A 19,339-nucleotide genomic window follows, 5' to 3' on the forward strand; every position below is an offset into this window, starting at 1 on the left:
TCAAGATCACGTGAAGTGTTAATACCACTTTACAATGCCTTGGTAAGGCCACACTTGGAATACTGCATCCAGTTTTGGTCACCACGATGTAAAAAAGATGTTGAGACTCTAGAAAGAGTACAGAGAAGAGCAACAAAGATGATTAGGGGACTGGAGGCTAAAACATATAAGGAACGGTTGCTGGAATTGGGTATGTCTACTTTAACGAAGAGAAGCACGAGGGGGGACATGATAGCAGTGTTCCAATATCTCAGGGGCTGCCACAGAGAAGAGGGAGTCAAGCTATTCTCCAAGGCGCCTGAAGGCAGGACAAGAAGCAACGGATGGAAACTAAGCAAGGAGAGAAGCAATCTAGAACTAAGGAGAAACTTCCTGACAGTTAGAACAATTAACCAGTGGAACAAGCTGTCTCCAGAAGCAGTGAATGCTCCAACACTGGAAGTTTTTAAGAAGAGACTGGACAGCCATTTGTCCGAAATGGTATAGGGTTTCCTGCCTGAGCAGGGGGTTGGACTAGAAGACCTCAATGGTCCCTTCCAACTTTATTATTATTATTATTAAGTCCAAGGAGAGAAAGAATTATCTTAATGATAGCACTTAGCAATAGCACTTAGACTTACATACCGATTCACAGTGCTTTGCAGCCCTCTCTAAGCGGTTTACAGAGTCAGCCTATTGCCCCCAACAACCTGGGTCCTCATTTTACCCACCTCGGAAGGACAGAAGGCTGAGTCAACCTTGAGCTGGTGAGAATCAAACTCCCAAACTGCTGGCAGCCGACAATCAGCAGAAGTAGCCTGCAGTACTGCATTCTAAGCACTGCACCAACCACCTTTCTAAAATAATATAGAAGATGCGCTATCAAAGGGGAAAGTTGGCATATACAGTAGACAGACGGCCTAGAGCTGACTGTTGGAACATTAATTTCTAAGAATGAAATGCATTTTCAGAATATATACATGCATGCGTTAAATGATATATTTCAAGTTTCCTTCTGGGATTTCAAATGTTCTTGCTCCGTGCAGACATGGGAGGTTGGTAGTAGCTTGAAAATAGTTCTTTGTACTTTTGAGTTGGATCCATTTACAACATCTACTGTGTCCTCTGGGCAGATGCAAACAAACCCCTTACAATCTGTGTGAGCTTCATAAGCTATGCAGCTGGTATAATAATAATAATAATAATAATAATAATAATAATAATAATAATAATAATAATAATAATAATAATAATAATAATAATAATAATAATAATAATAATAATAATAATAATAATAATAGAGTTGGAAGGGACCTTGGAGGTCATCGAGTCCAACCCCCTGCCCAGGCAGGAACCCTACACCATTTCAGACAAACGGCTGAACGTAATGGTGGAGCACATGCTTTGCATACAGAAGCTCTCATCGCTCATATAGGAAAACACTAGTGCCCAGGAAACTGAACTGAATCTGTAGTCAAACCAGCTGTCTCCTATTCTCAGTATCCTGTGAAACTATACTGATAATTATCTCAGGTCAAAATTACTTCTACTGAATAGAAGATTTATGTTTCTTGGATTACTTAAAACTGAACAATGATGTACTTTTCCAAAATTCAGCACCTGCAGAGGTCTTTTCTAGCTTACAGTCTAGTTCAGAGTAGCTGACTCAGGAATTCTGAGAGTTGAAGTCCATGAGTCATAAAAGAGCCCAGGTTGCCTACCCCTGGTCTAGTTGCATCACAACAACCAACACATGCTGTTCTTCCAGTAGAAAGTCATTAAGCTCCTCCTGGAGGTACAGAAAAAAAAAACATTGCTTGTCACCAGTCAGGAACTGCCATAGGATTGGTTGGAAATTTTGGAGAGATATTTCACCCTGTCTTTGACACCATTGAAAGCCTGGTACCAATGGAGCTTGAGAGAACTAGAACAAGGTGAGGGGTGGGGGAGAATTAAGTGATTGGTCTGTGTGGCTTGGTTTTGTTTAATTTTTCTGCCTTTGAGCTGGTCTTAATTCATGGTGACTAACATGGAGAAGTCCACGAAATTTTCTTGGCAACGTTTTCAGAAATGGTTTGCCGTTACCTTCTTCCTACTCAATAGTGTGTAATTTGGGGGAAGTATAGAAAAAAGTATCAAAAATAACAAGGGCTGAGGAAGAGAATTAACTCCCTTTGAGAGAGGCAGTGGCTACAAGCATACTCCACTCCTTACTGAAGCTCTAGATTTCCAGCTTCCAGATGTAAGCCAGTCATGCCTACACAACAGCAGAAGACAGATTTGTATTTTGGAGTTCCTAACCCTAATCACTCTTTTTTTCCCCTCTCTCCCACAGTACGGTGCTGACGTTAAGGCCCACGATGCTGTGGGGCACACCGCGCTGTTCTACGCTCGCCGAGCAGGAAGCCAAGAATGCATTGACATCTTAATGCAACATGGTTGCCCAAACGAAGGCTACAGCAGTATTGCCACGCCAGGCCTGCGNATGTTGAGACTCTAGAAAGAGTACAGAGAAGAGCAACAAAGATGATTAGGGGACTGGAGGCTAAAACATATAAGGAACGGTTGCTGGAATTGGGTATGTCTAGTTTAATGAAGAGAAGGACGAGGGGGGACATGATAGCAGTATTCCAATATCTCAGGGGCTGCCACAAAGAAGAGGGAGTCAAGCTATTCTCCAAAGCTCCTGAAGGCAGGACAAGAAGCAACGGATGGAAACTAATCAAGAAGAGAAGCAACCTAGAACTAAGGAGAAACTTCCTGACAGTTAGAACAATTAACCAGTGGAACAACCTGCCTCCAGAAGATTTGAATGCTCCAACACTGGAAGTTTTTAAGAAGAGATTGGACAACCATTGTCCGAAATGGTATAGGGTTTCCTGCCTGAGCAGGGGGTTGGACTCGATGACCTCCAAGGTCCCTTCCAACTTTATTATTATTATTATTATTATTATTATTATTATTATTATTATTATTATTATTATTATTATTATTATTATTATTATTATTATTATTAAGTCCAAGGAGAGAAAGAATTATCTTAATGATAGCACTTAGCAATTGCACTTAGACTTACATACCGATTCACAGTATTTTGCAGCCCTCTCTAAGCGGTTTACAGAGACAGCCTATTGCCCCCAACAACCTGGGTCCTCATTTTACCAACCTCGGAAGGACAGAAGGCTGAGTCAACCTTGAGCTAGTGAGAATCAAACTCCCAAACTGCTGGCAGCCGACAATCAGCAGAAGTAGCCTGCAGTACTGCATTCTAAGCACTGCACCAACCACCTTTCTAAAATAATATAGAAGATGCACTATCAAAGGGGAAAGTTGGCATATACAGTAGACAGATGGCCTAGAGCTGACTGTTGCAACATTAATTTCTAAGAATGAAATGCATTTTCAGAATATATACATGCATGCGTTAAATGATATATTTCAAGTTTCCTTCTGGGATTTCAAACGTTCTTGCTCCGTGCAGACATGGGAGGTTGGTAGTAGCTTGAAAATAGTTCTTTGTACTTTTGAGTTGGATCCATTTACAACATCTACGGTGTCCTCTGGGCAGATGCAAACAAACCCCTTACAATCTGTGTGAGCTTCATAAGCTATGCAGCTGGTTTAATAATAATAATAATAATAATAATAAAGTTGGAAGGGACCTTGGAGGTCATTGAGTCCAACCCCCTGCCCAGGCAGGAACCCTACACCATTTCAGACAAACGGCTGAACGTAATGGTGGAGCACATGCTTTGCATGCAGAAGCTCTCATCGCTCATATAGGAAAACACTAGTGCCCAGGAAACTGAACTGAATCTGTAGTCAAAGCAGCTGTCTCCTATTCTCAGTATCCTGTGAAACTATACTGATAATTACCTCAGGTCAAAATTACTTCTACTGAATAGAAGATTTGTGTTTCTTGGATTACTTAAAACTGAACAATGATGTACTTTTCCAAAATTCAGCACCTGCAGAGGTCTTTTCTAGCTTACAGTCTAGTTCAGCATAGCTGACTCAGGAATTCTGAGAGTTGAAGTCCATGAGTCATAAAAGAGCCCAGGTTGCCTACCCCTGGTCTAGTTGCATCACAACAACCAACACATGCTGTTCTTCCAGTAGAAAGTCATTAAGCTCCTCCTGGAGGTACAGAAAAAAAAACATTGCTTGTCACCAGTCAGGAACTGCCATAGGATTGGTTGGAAATTTTGGAGAGATATTTCACCCTGTCTTTGACACCATTGAAAGCCTGGTACCAATGGAGCTTGAGAGAACTGGAACAAGGTGAGGGGGGGGGAGAATTAAGTGATTGGTCTGTGTGGCTTGGTTTTGTTTAATTTTTCTGCCTTTGAGCTGGTCTTAATTCATGGTGACTAACATGGAGAAGTCCACGAAATTTTCTTGGCAACGTTTTCAGAAATGGTTTGCCGTTGCCTTCTTCCTACTCAATAGTGTGTAATTTGGGGGAAGTATAGAAAAAAGTATCAAAAATAACAAGGGCTGAGGAAGAGAATTAACTCCCTTTGAGAGAGGCAGTGGCTACAAGCATACTCCACTCCTTACTGAAGCTCTAGATTTCCAGCTTCCAGATGTAAGCCAGTCATGCCTACACAACAGCAGAAGACAGATTTGTGTTTTGGAGTTCCTAACCCTAATCACTCTTTTTTTCCCCTCTCTCCCACAGTACGGTGCTGACGTTAAGGCCCACGATGCTGTGGGGCACACCGCGCTGTTCTACGCTCGCCGAGCAGGAAGCCAAGAATGCATTGACATCTTAATGCAACATGGTTGCCCAAACGAAGGCTACAGCAGTATTGCCACGCCAGGCCTGCGCCGGAAAAGCAGCAGTGCCAGCATGGGAAGGACCGAGGCCCGAACTGCCCTGGTGTAGTATGCCAGGGGGAGCCTCTTCCCCATCCCAATGGTGCCAACATGGGTGCAGTGACTGATGCCTCCTCTCCTTAAGGAGATCCGACTCCCCTCTGGCATCTGGACTGTAATGCCAAAGGAGCACGGATCATGACTTCTGTCATGCACAGGAGATGGTGGTTCCCATCCAGAGCCCAGCTTCAGTGGTTCTGCTTGGCATAAGCTGCCATCACCAAGACCACCTCATTGTCTCACAGGTCTCTCTACTGCCAGGCCTTGAGCTGCTCTGCTGATGTCCTGAGCAACAGCTGTCTCTTCAGACAGGTCATCAGGGAAGCCTACAGAGAACCGAGAGCAATGCGTCCCAGTATTTGGAGAGAAGAATTAGGACCTGGGCTGATGTTGTTGTCTTCCCAATTAAGACTTTGGGAAATGAGAGGGACAAGTGTTTACGTGGGGTCGGCTCCCTTTTTCTTTCTGGGTTTGTAAGAAGTATTGAAGGCGGAATGTAAATCAGCATTACTGGAGCGGTTGGTGACTGAACTGCACTACTTCCATGGAGCCCCAAAACATGACAATACGGGGGTGGAGCGTTGAAGGGTCCAAGAGAGTTTGTCACAACAATAGCACTGAGGGAAGGGAATCTTTGTGTCACTTAGTTGGCTTAAGTGAAACCCCCCCCCTCCTTATGTCAGGGTACCGGGCTTAGTGAATGCATTTGAGCTGTGTCACACTAAAGGAGCTGTAGGACAGCCTCCTTCCTTTCTAGGCAGGAGTGTGTACAAAAACAGGAGTGAAGATGCTTGCTCAAATCCAGTGTGGATGGGCATGTGGAAAACATATATTTCATGGAGAATCCTGTTTCCGTTATTCGGTTTCAACCAATTGGGTTTTCTTTTCTAGAACGCAGACCTTTCCCACCTCTCAAAGAATTGAGCAAGAGTGTGAGAGAAAAGTTAGGAGTGGCTTAATATAAAAAACAAACAAACACAACCACAACAGCATCCTAACTTACCCGGGCAGTAAAACCACCTGCTGACTCTTTGGGGGCATTTTTCTTTATCCAAGAGAGAGAACGTATCTTTATTTAGCAGACACAGCTCCTAATGCCTGTTTTGTGAAGCATTTTAATTTGAAATGTCGTGAGGCAATTGTGATGGCCGCCCATACCCGACCTGTCCAGGTCGGAGGAGTGGGACCGAATGAATTAGGCCAAGACACCAATTAGCAGCAGTCTCCACCTATTGCCTTGCCAGACCCCTTTAGTCTTAGACTCAGGATCACCCTGCTATCACTCGTAAACACCAAGCACACTCCTTCTTCAAGCCGCACTGAAACACATTCTTTCTGCTAATTTTCCTCAGGTCTGGTGCCTGATTGTTGCACTGAAATAGCTGTTATGTCTTACGCTCCTTGGAAGGCCCCAGGGTGCCTCCTTCTCCTGAAAATCTTTTTCACTCTTACAGAACGTTGAGGGGAGGTTGCAAATGGTTGAGGCAGCTGGTTGTGGGCCAAGAGGGGGGGAGGCTCAACCATGGTGAGGGCAACGCTGGGCATCTCTGAGGAATTCAACAAGGCCACTTTTTATGGATGCTGAACCTCCTCCTGAAGCTATACGTACTGAGCAGCCAGAGGGGGAGTTCTTCCAAAGCATCACAGAGCCTGGCTGTTAAAAGCAGAGTCCTTTTTTTAAAAAGAAAGAAAGAAAGAAATGAAGGAACATTTGTAAAAAGCTCCTTTCTTCACTCGTCCCAGTATTATCTCCCCTTTCTGACTTTTGTCCTAGTTTATTGCTTCATTTCGAGAAGGATAAAATCCTTCCCACTCTTTCTTCTGTTTCTAGTTTGGCAGCTCTCCTGGTGCAAGTGTTTACAGGCCTCATCTCCACTTTTGTGGCAGGGGCATCTGTGTGGTTGTGATGAGTGATGTGGTCTCAGGCTTTATTTCCAATCTGTGATCAGGGTAATGCAATTAATCCTCCCTCCCCAGTGTGGACAGACCTGGGCTGGAGCAGCCGCTACAATAGCTGGCTCCATCCCACTGACCTCTGGTCAAATCCAGCCTGATCTCATTCCTCTGGCCACTGGTTTGTACCATTAGAACTGGACACGCGGGCAAGGGCACAAGCCCAGCCAGGCCACATCACCTCTTTAAGACACCTCGGGCTTTCGTGCCCTTCTGAATCTGAACAAGTTCTTGAATGTACTGGCAATTGTGTTGCACGAGATCCATGTCCCTTAGCTGTGAGATGGAATCCAACAGGCCTGGTCCCAAGAGGACAGTTATACAACCCACATTGTTGCCGCTTCCACGACACAATGGATGAGCATGGCAGGCTGTTGGGAAGGGAACCGACTGTGTGTTCTTTCTTCCAAGCACTTTTGAATCCAGCCTTGAGGGTTAGAAGAAGGAAGGGGGCATTGACCTGTCAACACTGAATGTAATTTATGCTTTGGGGGCTGGCAGTTCAGCACAAGTTCCTGGGAGAGCCTCTTGTGCAAGCCCCAGGTTTGGGGTTCGAAAAGTAAGGTGGGCGGAAGTGGGGGGAGGGATGTGGAAGTGCCAGAGCTAATATTGGCCCTGTGCAGCTGTTGTAATCTCTTGGATTGTACCTTGTAAGTATGTGACAATGTAAGAAGATGTAATAACAGTGACTTATTATTCCTTCTTGTGATAGCTCTCCAGAGTTGGATTGCAAGTGGGTGGGAATATTTCCGTGGTTTTTTTTTTTTTCCTCTTTACAGCAGCAGCAAATAAGGAAGAGCATTTGGTAGTAAGTAAATATTGGGCCCTTTGGAAATTACTATGCTGGGAAGGAGAAGAGGAGAAGGAAACTGATAGCGACAGAGTTTGTATCAATTGGTCAAATGCAAGCTAGGGACATGATATTCGGGTGATCTCAGAAGCCCTTCTATGTTCCCAGGAGTCCACGAGAAAATGACAATACTCTTAATTCTCTACACTTGATCATCTCCTGCCTCCCTTTAATCCCAACTGCATCAGATCTAGCATTTAAGGTGACAGAAGTAGAAAAACTCGGCAAATAGTTGAGCAGGAAGATTCCTAAGAGCATTTGCTTAACTTATATTGCTTCACCCCTTATTACTTAGCTCCTGTTGGGTGTCTTGCTGTAGCATTATACAGAGGCAACTAAGCACATCTGTGTCCATGAGAACTTCATCCACCTCATATTCAAATGCGTGCGCTGCATGATAAATACTTCTCCTTCTAGCCATTCTCACCTGTTCTTGCTATCGCAATGCCTTCATTTGTGAACTGCTGCATGAATGGTCCATTGCAGGAAAACCTCAATTTAGCAGACGAGAGGGGAAAGGATTGTCCGTTAACTCCAGAATGATGTTATTTCCATCCGTTTACACCATTTGTGTGACACTTGTGTGACAGTTGTCCAGACTGCTTCGGAAATGGGCTATTGTCTTGTTATTTGTGGGTGACACAAAAAGAAAAACGTTATCCATCGCCTCACAAGTCTGCTGAATTGAAGTTTTACTGTATCTTCATTTAAAGTATGATAATTGATGATCTGTAAACTGAGTTGGTAGATAGGAATGTGGTTAAACAAGTAGATTAAGACTTATTTGGGGGGGGGGGAAATGCCACCGAGCAATAATCCATTACAGTTACAAGTGGTTGTTGGCTTCCTCACCCTAACAGACTTCACATTCAGTGGTTTTATTTGCAGCTGCTGCTTAGTGTCAGTCCTGAAATGGCTCCTTCTGTGTCTCCATTAGCCCCTTAAAATAAAAAGAAAAATCCATTCTGATAAAGAAAAACCAGAAGACTCCTCAAAGGAGGAGGTTTAAGGGTTTATTCTTCATTTTAGGAATCCAGTCTGCCAAACTGAAAAAATACAGATTCTAAATGAACATAAATTCCCCCGTCATTGAAAGAGTAAAAAATAAAATTTAAAATTTACTTCAAGTTTAAATAGGTTTCTTTTTCTTCTTCAAGAGACCGTAGCAGATGAGTTAGGACACTTAATTTTTTTTAAAGATGAACTGCTACAGTTGGTATTTGAAAAATGAGGATTATTTCCTACAGACATATCTTTGCCCAATTCCAGTGTTACTTTTTAAATGTATATCCCACACTAATCTTTTTAAGAGGTGGTACTACACAGCAACACTAAGATCAAACTCTTTTTGTGGAAAACCAAATATTCCCCAACCCTACCAAAATCTGCACAATCAAACTCTTCTTGTGCTAATAATAAAGGCCAGCTAAACCACCGTAATCCCAAATTCAAGAGACTTTGGAGATCCAAAGATTAAAAAGTGCTTACTGCTTCTGTAAAAATCTGAAGTCCTTCCATGATGCTCATTCTTAAACGCAAAAAAATCAAGAGACTGTAGATTCAGCAAATGTGAGAATTCTTAATTCAATCATGTGCTCTCTAGAACGCTGTGCACAGAACTATGTAAGTAGTTTTTAGAAGTTATATCAATGAAAAGACAACATATTTATAGGAATCTCACATATAAAGAGTGCAACTTGCTACATTCAGATGTTTCAGTGGATACATATTCTTGCTTTCTCTGACAAGAAGCAAGACAGAAGTTTTAAAGAGTACACAGGAACCGTATTCAAGATTATTTCCCTTTGTACAATTGGACAATAGCTCCCTTATTGGCAGTAACTACGTCAGCAGGTCATTGTTGAAATAGGTTTCACGGTTAGTAGTCCAGCCAAATGTTTTCAGAAACTTGTCCCTTCTTAAATTTTAATGGAAAAACCTGTAAACATGGCAAATCTTATTAAGAAGCAAAGTCAGTCAATGAGAAATAACAAGAAAAGCACAAACTAGCATCTGAAGAGAACGTGGGGACTGGGATTAAACAAATCCTCTTCAAATCAGCATCAAGGCACAGCCCAGCTGTCCATGCAAAATTGTGGAAGGAAGGCTACATGCCCAGCCTTTTCATTTTGCCAAGGGCTAAAACAGCCTCTTCTTTCTCCTCAAAACAAGACACAAAATTCCACTGTAAGTTACACAGTAATGGAAGCCAGTTGGTTAGGATCACCAGGATATGTAGCTGCCCTTCTCTTGAGTTTCATTTTGCAGAGTTGGGGGTTAAGGGCCAGAATGGGCCGCTGTGAAGTTGGCGCCACAGTCAACGTAATTGTAGGTCTCCAAGGAACTTTGAGATATGTGGCCGATGTAGGAGATTTTCACTGAGGTTCTGAAAGGCAGAAATAGAGAGAAAAAGATGAAACCTTTTTTTTTTAATAAACCAAAAAGTAACCGGAGTCCTCACAACGTATATACCTATAGCAAAATATTAAATTGTGGGCCAGAATGTTTGTATTATTCAACATACAAATACAGCAGCTCCACACTGGACAATGCTCAAGCTGCCATCAAAACCCATCCGCAAAGTTCCAGGGCGACACTGTACGTATCAATAAAACTATCTCCATTTAAAGTAAAGGAAGGGAATCTACCACCGCCAGCATCTTTTACCAGTTGCCAGGGAGACCAGAGAGGGTAGGAATTAAAAACCACCAAGATCTAGAGGGGCACAGACTCCTCACCTGGTTTAAATTTCCTGCAACTCCACTCTTCCCCCTTCAGAAGCCCAGAAAATAGTTCAGCAAAATGTAAGTTTGCTAGGCAAGGCAGTTGTCAGGTTTAGAGACTAATCTGGGACCTACTGACATATAAAAGACCCAACAAAACCCTCCCTCTCTGTTCCTAGCAAACCTGGATTGTTCACTAGGTGTTTTTATAAGAAAGCAGTAAGGAAAAGGCATTAAATGTGGGAGGAGAGGACTGTTATTTTTGGAGAGACTTTTTTTAATTATGTGTTAAAGACTAATCCAGAATATACATAACAGTTCAACTGGTTTTTCCAGTTTTGTTTTGTTTTTAATAAAAAGAGCAAGCCATAATAATGCCAGATTTGGCAACTGTGCTATCAAAAATCAGCAGAATTATTAAAGGAGGTTCTGGAGATTGAGAAAAAGTGACTGCCCCCGCCCGAAATACTAAAAGACTAGTTATGGATTTATATTTGGAAATATAAAAAAAAGAAGGAGGATTTAAAAAATACGTAAAAATTACACACCTCATGAAAATCACAATATTGTGCACTCGGATCTTTGATAATGTGCAGAAGAAACTAAAAGAGAGAAAATCACAAAATCTTAAAATATTTAGAGACTTAATGATGCAAGAAATCTTAAAACTATTGTTCTATATCCAGAACGTGGCACAGCTAGTACCTTTTGAATTTAAGCTTGAGCAGATTTTATTGCCAAATCTGTTTTTAGCTTTAGTTAGATTATAGACTATTTTTTATACCTAAGGAGATTTTTGTTAAATCAGTCACAATGTGTTGCGGTATTCAGTTTTCATTTCCAATCATGAAGCTCACTAGCACAAAAACCTTTTTTTAAAAAAAAATAATACATGCAGGATATGACTACAACATTTAGTAGAGATACCATTTAACAGCAGCAGATTGACACAGCAAACATCTTTTTAGGAATACGTTTTCTTTTGGAACAACTAGGAAAATACTCTACACATACTTTTCAGACCATTCATACATTTTTTTTTTTTTTTTAAAAGGTTAGGTTCTTCCAGTGGTTTGAGAAAGCAATGAGAATGATTATGGCTTCTGAAGTATCTAGAAGGTACTCCTGATTTTTTTTATTTGACATGGAAGCATGCAAAGAAAAAGTTTTTTTAAATTTGGCCAAATGAGAATAAGAACAAATGATACTTGGAAATCGAGAACATAAGTGAAAGCTTACACATAAATCATGCCCATCCACTGGCCCTCTAGCCTAGAAGGAGCTGCCATAGTTCTACTGCAGATATAAGATAAGGTAGCTGAAACTTTATTAGGGAACCTAGCAGAGGCAACTATCTCACAGCAAATATTGTATTTCTTCATTACACTTCAAATGCCAAGAACACAAATTACTCACTATACATAAGGTCCACCCATTTCAGCTTTCATGGTGAAATTCACCTGGAGAAACACAAGTTGTGAATTAACTATAAGCCAGCAACAGTAAAGGACTTTGAAGCAAGCACTTGCTTCTTCACAAAGAGGTTGCCATAGTGGATGGTGCCAGTCACAAAAAAAAACACCTCCAAACATCAAGGCACCCATGTCCCCACATGCTCTCAACATTCAATTATCTTCCTCTCTTTAATGGGGGGGGGAGGGGGACAACAAATAAAGTCAGGCATTGCATTTTTTTCAGAATAAATATGGGGTCTATTTTGAGTCAAAATTTTGTATTTTTTTAAAAAAATGTAGGGCTAGTCATCTTACAGCACAATTTTGGGTGGCAACAGATCATTGGCACCTTGGAGATTCCAAGTTTCCCATTTATTGACTTTTCAGTAAAATAATTTAAAAATAAATCTCATACTGCAAGGAGCCCACAGAGGCGTCCATGGGGACACGGATTCTTTTAGGAGCTAAATTGTCTTTCACTAGGGTAAGCAACTCTTGAGTTAGCTAGAGCAGGTGTTCCCAATCCTGGCAACTCTAAGACACATGAACTTCAACTCCCAGAATTCCCCATCACGACTGGCTGGGAAATTCTAGGAGTTGGAAGTCCACGCGTCTTAAAGCTGCCAAGGTTGGGAACCCCCGAGCCACAAGATTATCTATTCTCACCACACCTAGTCCCTCTCTCCATAGATCTTAGTTTCATGTAAAATAATTGCCATACCAGCTGATCACTCAGTGGCTGGATACGAGTAACATTGTTGATTTGTTGGGTCCCAACCACAGTGTTCATGTATTGCACCTGACTGGACAAGCTGGTCACGGCTACCGAATAGAAATTGGAATTCCGGATCCGAAGGGTGGCCTATGGACAGGAGAGAGAAAAGAAAACTGCTGAAAACAGATTTCCAGTTGCCCCCATCATCTAACTTTATTAAGTTAATGGACTGGACCTTACCGTGATGGAAAGAATGACTAGGGAGTTTTTTTCATCAAACCAGACTGTAACCACCTTGATGCCATTGTCATCCACAAGCACTGAATGTGGAAAGAGAAAGAAGACCACCAGCCCTGACGCCAGAAGACAGAGCAGCACTGACACAGAGACGTAGAGTTTCCTGCAGAAGGCAAAGCCAATAAATAGTCTCGGCAATTTGCTGTGCTCAGATCCTGCAGGCAGATCTTGCTACATATTGCAAAAGATTCCGCATTCTACTTAGCTATTATAGAACTGGAAGACATTCTACTTAATATTTAATTCATTAATGCATCTCAACCCTGTATTGTTGTTTACCCTTTCCAAAATTCTGAGTCTGCGTATCAGACATTGTAAGATCTGGAAAATGAGTTTATTGTACAGGGGAATCTACTCAAGCATTCTAGATTAAAATGCATCTTAGTTTTTTCTGGAGGCGCAAATCAAAAACAAACAGGCAACTATGTCAAATGCTTTTTGTTCCTCCAAGGCAATTTGGGACAGGGCCCTGTACAATCTTAAGCAAAAGTTAGATTTCCCATGCCATGATTAAGACCTCAATTTCTCACTTTCACAGTTAATCTCATTGAGTACATAGGAGATAAAACGGAGAAGGAATTTTTAAAATTAAAGATAAGCCTTCTCTATTTTATTTTTTCTATTTCAAACTACTACTCTTAAAGCTGCTTTATTTATTCATACTGATCATTTCCAAATAAGATTTCAGTGAGGAAAATGAAAATTCTAACCCAGAATTCTTCTATTGCTAATTCCAGTTCTCAACAGCCCCAGTCTATGTAACATATAATAAGGGGTACTGAAAACTGTAAGCCAGTAGCATGCAAAGAATCATCAAATCCTCAGTCCTGCTTCAATTAAAGCAGTGTTTCTCAACCTTAGCAAGTAGTCTGAACTTCGACTTCCAAATTTCCCAGCCAGCTTGTTGGCTGGGGAATTCTGGGAGTTGAAGCCTAGACATCTTAAAGTTGCCAGGATTGAGAAACTCTAATCTGAAATATTCTCTTCATGAAATTTCATTCCCAAAAGTGATACTTCCTACTTCAGTCCAGGAAAATGTCTCTCCCCATAGACATGTCAATTGATATTCTTTGTTGTTCAAGGGCATTTCCACATCTCAGACATAAATTATTTCAAATGATAGCTATTCAAAGTAATAATAAACAAGAGGGGGAGAGGGAAGGAGGGAGGGAGGGAGGGAGAGAGAGAGAGAGAATGTTCTAAGCTGCACTGAAAAAAATGACAACATTGCCTCCCATTAATTTACTTGGTTTAATTATAGAGACAGACTGAGGATAGCAAATTATATTGATAGCCTGACCACATTGTTATAATCCAGAAGCACCCAGGCATTTTAGAGACTAAAATGATTTCCAAACATTCTCAAATGACATTGGTGGGGTTGGAAACACAAGTCATTTTTCAGCTGGATATTCATTTGTTTTATGCACAATCAAATTCTATACGTTACACAAGAAAAGGAATTCATTATTCCTATATACTTACGTTCTTTGAGGTTTTAATCTTTGATCATGATATGGAATCAAAGCAACCAGTTCGTTAGCATGCTCTGGAGACAAAAGCAATAATAGCCCTGAGTACCAGCCTCTCTGTGAGAAAGGACCATTTTTAGAGTCTTACTTTAAACACATTGTGAGTGGAAGTGAAAAACACATCATTTTAAAAGTCACATTTTTGTCTTGATATCAAGAAAAGACAACATGTAATAAGCTCTCTGGAGCACTATATATGGTCTTCCAGGGGATTTTTTAATCTAAATAAACAGACAGAAATAGCTTAAGCAATATTTCCATTCATGTGGCAAAAATGAAACAGGTCTCTAAGCCACTGCAATATACTGGTGAAATTTTAAGTCTCAGGCACCAGACAAAAGATATTGCGTGTAATGCCAGCAGCAATGTAAGGTTGACAGGAGTAGATCCAGGCTGGTTTCACTTGTTATGCTAAATTGTTAACCACAATTTACAAGTCCAAAACAGCAGCGTTTCATACCACGAGGACATGTCAAAGTAGGTCTGTCAAAGCTTTTACTTGAGGAGAGACTTGATTTCAGGCACATCAGCTCCAAGGGCATTGGTAATTGTATGTGTGATTGTGTGATTGCGGCAATTAATGGGGGCAGAGGTAGGAGGAGGAAGAGAATCAAGAAGATTTTATTTATTTATTCATATTTATATAGCCGCTTATCTCACAGTCATGTGAGATGGCATACAACAAACTTCTAAATATTATTAATATTGTTAATATTAGAAACTTTAAAATTATAAAAGGTAGGACAAAATTTAAAAGAGGTCAGGTGAAGAGGATGTGTTAATTAACCAGGAGCCATTTCAATATTTTGCCAGTTCCCTGGATGCCTAGGCCTCAGCCAGGCCTTGAAAGTTAAAAATTACATCATCATTCCTTGCATCAGTCATGGAAACAAATGATAAACACCACGCTAAGGATTCATTGCAGAGCAAGCAAGTGGTTCAATACATGCAAATCAAGCTAGATCAAAGAGATGAGCCCAATCACAGAATGGAAAGGAAATTTTAAATAACATCCAATCATTTGACAAGAAAGTTGTTCTTCAAATGTCATCATTACATCTCTAGGTCGAACATGAAACAGCAGGAAACGCTGAAGGTAGGAAGCGAGGAAAGAGTGGAGTGCTAGGATCATGAAATGTTCAAGTCCAAAACAAAACCACTCAACAAAAGCAGGACCCATAAAATTACCTGTGGGAATGCAGCCAGTGCCTTGGCAGGAGGGGCAGGTGATGCTGTCCCGCCCAGTGAATTCCACATACGGAAACTTGGCAATATCGTCTTCTCGATCTTTATTGGTCAACAAATCCTCATCATTCTCTTTCTGCTTCCTGGAGCAATAGTTACTCGTGTCCACTGAGTGGAAAGATCCCATTGCAACTAATGTCAAGGGTAATCCCACATGAACTGTAAGTAGAGCAGAGGGGGAAAATTTACACGGGAATAAGAGTCTTCCACCATTAGCACAAATTCCACATGGACAATACAATCTTAAAAACATATGCCGTCCAATAATCCAAATTCTGAAGAAAAACATCCCAAAAGATCTTCAACCCTGTACACAGGATCTTGCACATTTCTCTTGTTTTTTTGAAGGAGGGGGATTCACAGTGGATAATCTTAGCTAAACAAGAGAACTGATTACCACTGTATGATTATATTAGAAGGGAGGGAGGGAAATATTCAATTTATCCAAGATTAGCCTATTCTATAATCCTATTTAGGAACAAGATAAGCATTAGGCTGGGAAAGGACACCCAATATTTTGAACTACGGTACCCATAACCTCAAGAGAGCATTATTAGAATTAAAATATCTGAGTGAAGATATATTTCTGGAGCCAGAAAAGGCGGCTCTGTAAGGACTGTCAAGCAGTATCAAGTAATTCTGAATAAATATTTTATCACATTATGGAAGTACCCATTTTTTTTTCACATGTAGACCATTTAAAATGTTTGCAAGTTATAAATCAGTGGACTTTGATGTACGTGAAATGATAAAGTCACTGAAGTGAGTCCTTTTATGAACTCATTAGATTTGTCTCCTTGAAGAGTTGAAAGTGTTATTTTCTTGCGAAACCTTCCCCAATATTGGTATATACCGTAGTCCATATAATTAGAGACTGCCAAATTGGGAAATGCTGCTTTTAGACAGGCTGTAGGATATATGGTGGGGAGAGGAGAATGGTACACTTCTGAGTTCTCTTTAATAAATTAGATAATTAGGCAATTTTGGAGGATGGCAGGCACAGCTGAAATTTGAGGAATGTGTCACTGACGCACCCCAAATATTGTTCATGATCAGATACAAAACACTTTCCAGAAAGTGGCCCTCTGCCACTACCTTTGCCCTCAACTTGATCTGTATCATCCAGTTTAATTTCCTATCCATTTTCCTGGGAAAGTAAATTTATTATCAAGCACTATGCTTAATTGCAATCACCACCATTTTCTTTCAAGGGACCCCAAAGCATTCTGGTACTCAAAGGTGAACCTGATGCTTCATTGTCTACCAGATACTCATTTCTATATTTTATTTAAGAATTATTTTGAGGTGGGGGGAAAAATGAAACTTTTAGGTTTTGCTGATTTGTTGTTATAGAAATGGCAAGTATATAAGATTAGATAGAAGTAAAAAAAATTGAGGTTTTATGTTACTTTATTCTACTGCATCAAATGGAATTGGAAGTCGATGTTTTTTTTCCCCCTTACCCCTTTCCCCCTTTTTTCTCTTCTCCTTTTCCTCCCTATTTTCCCATTATTTTCATTTTTGTTTGTACTTCCATTTTTTATTTTTAATAAACTAATAGAATATTTGAATTGGGAAAATTGTTTTCAAAGTTAATCTTTTTTTTTTAAAGTTAAAATTGGATGAGGCAAGATCTTTGATAAATACCAAGGAATGTGGCTGTAAGGTAACCATTGACACCACAATGCCTATTTTTGGATTAAGCTCAGGTTTTAACACTTTTAATAGAAAAATAACAATACCAACATTTTTAGCAAATGTTTTGCATTGTAACTCTCCTTTAACCACATCTTTATAACAGTGTTAAAATAGTGCTAAATTAGTCATTTTTATTTAAAGAAAACTGTGGCACTGAGCCTAAAATATAAATTACAGTACAGTACTGTGCTGCATCCTCACAGCCTTGCAACGGTACAAGGAATATGAAAGCTCATACCAAAGGTGTGACCAAAATAATGCCATCACAATGCAAAGGAAAAATTGGGTGAACAAACAATCTGTGTGTGGAATTCTGCAACTTGGGAGTTGCAACTGAAGAAATGCAGCTGCTGTGGATACAACACAGCTTCTATTACAAAATGAATGAGAAAGAAAAAAACACATGGATCTTTTCTTCACCCAACACCCTCCGCTTTGCCTCCAAACTAAGACAAACAGCAGACTCAGTTCATTCTTCTGCCTGAAAACAATACTTTGACTATAAACTTTTTTCCCCGGTTAAGCCCGCCCAATGCATCATTGTAGGAAAATTTAGGACCACAACTGGCAGCGACTACAGCTATCAATACTTCACAAACAATTAAATGTTCCACCGACCGAAGCAACCAGAGACCGGGCAGAATTCCAATAAGAATTAATTTATTCCTGAATGCTAGGACTGTTCTGTAAAATGCGCTTGGGAATTCAATTACCTCGGCTCTGGTCTCTTCCAGATATATTAGGCTACGACACCTTCATCCTCAGAGTCAAACATCTATTATGATTGCTAATACAGGTAGTCCTTAACTTATGAACACAATTGAGCCCAAAATTTCTGTTGCTAAGTGAAACATCTGTGATGCCTCATTTTATGACCTTTCTTGTTAAGTGAATCACTACAACGATTAAGTTACTAAGTCTGTCTTTCCCATTGACTTCGCTTGTCAAAAGGTTGCAAAAAGTGATCACATGACCCAGAGACATGCAACCATCGTAAACGAGTCAGTTGCCAACCATCTGAATTTTAAACCACATGATTATAGAGATGCTGCAATGGTCATAAGAGTGAAAAATGGTCCTAGGTCACTTTTTTCAGTACCCGTTCTAACTTCGAACGATCACTAAAATGAACTGTTGTAAGTCGAGGACTACCTCTGTAACACTCCACAAGTACGAGTCATAATACTGACTGGAGAATCCCAGCCCGTTCCTGCAAGCACAAGAAGCTACCATCCTAACCTTCCAAGGTTGCTGTGAAAAACTACGGGAACATCTTGATATCCTTGGAAGGAAGCAAGCCTAAGCGCATATAAATAAAAACGAACCCAAGAGTTGCGTTGCAGTCTATGCAAACCGGCTACAAACTGCCTTTAAAGGACGTTAAAGTTGCTGCTGTTGCTGCTGCTACAACCCCCCCCCAGTCCCTCTTTCCCCCCCCCCAGAACTTAACTTCTCGGAGCCCCTCCTTACTGTTAAGTAAAAACACCGACGACCCTCCCCGCCAGTGTTTCACCATTAAACCTTACTCTCCCTCCCGCACCATCCGCCACGCAAACCAACCTGCAGTCGTCGCGCCAAACTCTCACTGCGGAAGGCGCCCTTTAGATGTTGTGGCTACGGCACCTTATTGCGTCACCGTGCGGAACCTTTTCCCCCCGCCCCCTCCCCGCGCGCACCTTTCTCAAAGCAGCAGGACCGACCCTCCGTCCGCACAAAGCAGCGGCACTTGCTCCCGGATGCGCATGCGAAGCGCGGAGGTGTAGGGGCGGGGCAGAGCGTGCTCTTAGGTGTGCGCCGGGCGTCGGAGCTTTCTGTCACGTGACTGCCGCTCGGCTGCGGACGAGACCCTCGGGCCTTGCCCTTTGTTGCTTGTCTTTTGTGTACGGCTAACCCTAAGGTTGTCGATGGCGGCTGCGGTTTGCGCAGTGGGTTAAGCCGCGATTTACAAGCAAAGAGCAAAGATCTTAAAAAGCGCCTTGTGTAAAAACCCAGCTCATCATCACAAGTCGCGGAAG

The 19,339-nt window shown here is 41.2% G+C and overlaps 2 protein-coding genes across 2 annotated transcripts in view; one reads left to right on the plus strand and one right to left on the minus strand.

The window, feature by feature from the left end:
* Positions 1–4,867, plus strand: part of AGAP2 (ArfGAP with GTPase domain, ankyrin repeat and PH domain 2) — an 86,440-nt gene extending 81,573 nt beyond the window's left edge. Inside the window, exons 18-19 of the mRNA XM_029284988.1 lie at positions 2,315–2,318; positions 4,661–4,867. Of these exons, the coding sequence (XP_029140821.1) occupies positions 2,315–2,318; positions 4,661–4,867 (211 nt within the window). The remainder of the gene's footprint in view (positions 1–2,314; positions 2,319–4,660) is intronic.
* Positions 4,868–8,657: 3,790 nt separating this feature from the next.
* Positions 8,658–18,988, minus strand: TMEM106C (transmembrane protein 106C). Its single transcript, XM_015820585.1, has 8 exons — positions 18,885–18,988; positions 15,570–15,785; positions 14,335–14,398; positions 12,793–12,952; positions 12,559–12,699; positions 11,800–11,843; positions 10,932–10,985; positions 8,658–10,046 (listed from the first exon to the last, which is right to left on the minus strand). Exons 2-8 carry the CDS (start codon positions 15,751–15,753, stop codon positions 9,938–9,940), a joined length of 756 nt encoding a protein of 251 aa, XP_015676071.1. The 5' UTR covers positions 15,754–15,785; positions 18,885–18,988; the 3' UTR covers positions 8,658–9,937.
* Positions 18,989–19,339: the final 351 nt, after the last annotated feature.

The sequence above is a fragment of the Protobothrops mucrosquamatus genome, unplaced genomic scaffold, assembly GCF_001527695.2.
Source record: "Protobothrops mucrosquamatus isolate PMUCROS unplaced genomic scaffold, P.Mucros_1.0 scaffold_155, whole genome shotgun sequence".
Taxonomy (NCBI): domain Eukaryota; kingdom Metazoa; phylum Chordata; class Lepidosauria; order Squamata; family Viperidae; genus Protobothrops; species Protobothrops mucrosquamatus.

Excerpts from the sequence above, each read along its gene's own strand:
- TMEM106C (XM_015820585.1), bottom strand. The coding sequence starts at position 15,753 with ATGGGATCTTTCCACTCAGTGGACACGAGTAACTATTGCTCCAGGAAG. Across the intron at positions 12,700-12,792 it reads TAGTCATTCTTTCCATCACG|GCCACCCTTCGGATCCGGAA; the intron begins GTAAGGTCCAGT and ends TCCTGTCCATAG. Across the intron at positions 11,844-12,558 it reads AGCCACTGAGTGATCAGCTG|GTGAATTTCACCATGAAAGC; the intron begins GTATGGCAATTA and ends GTGTTTCTCCAG.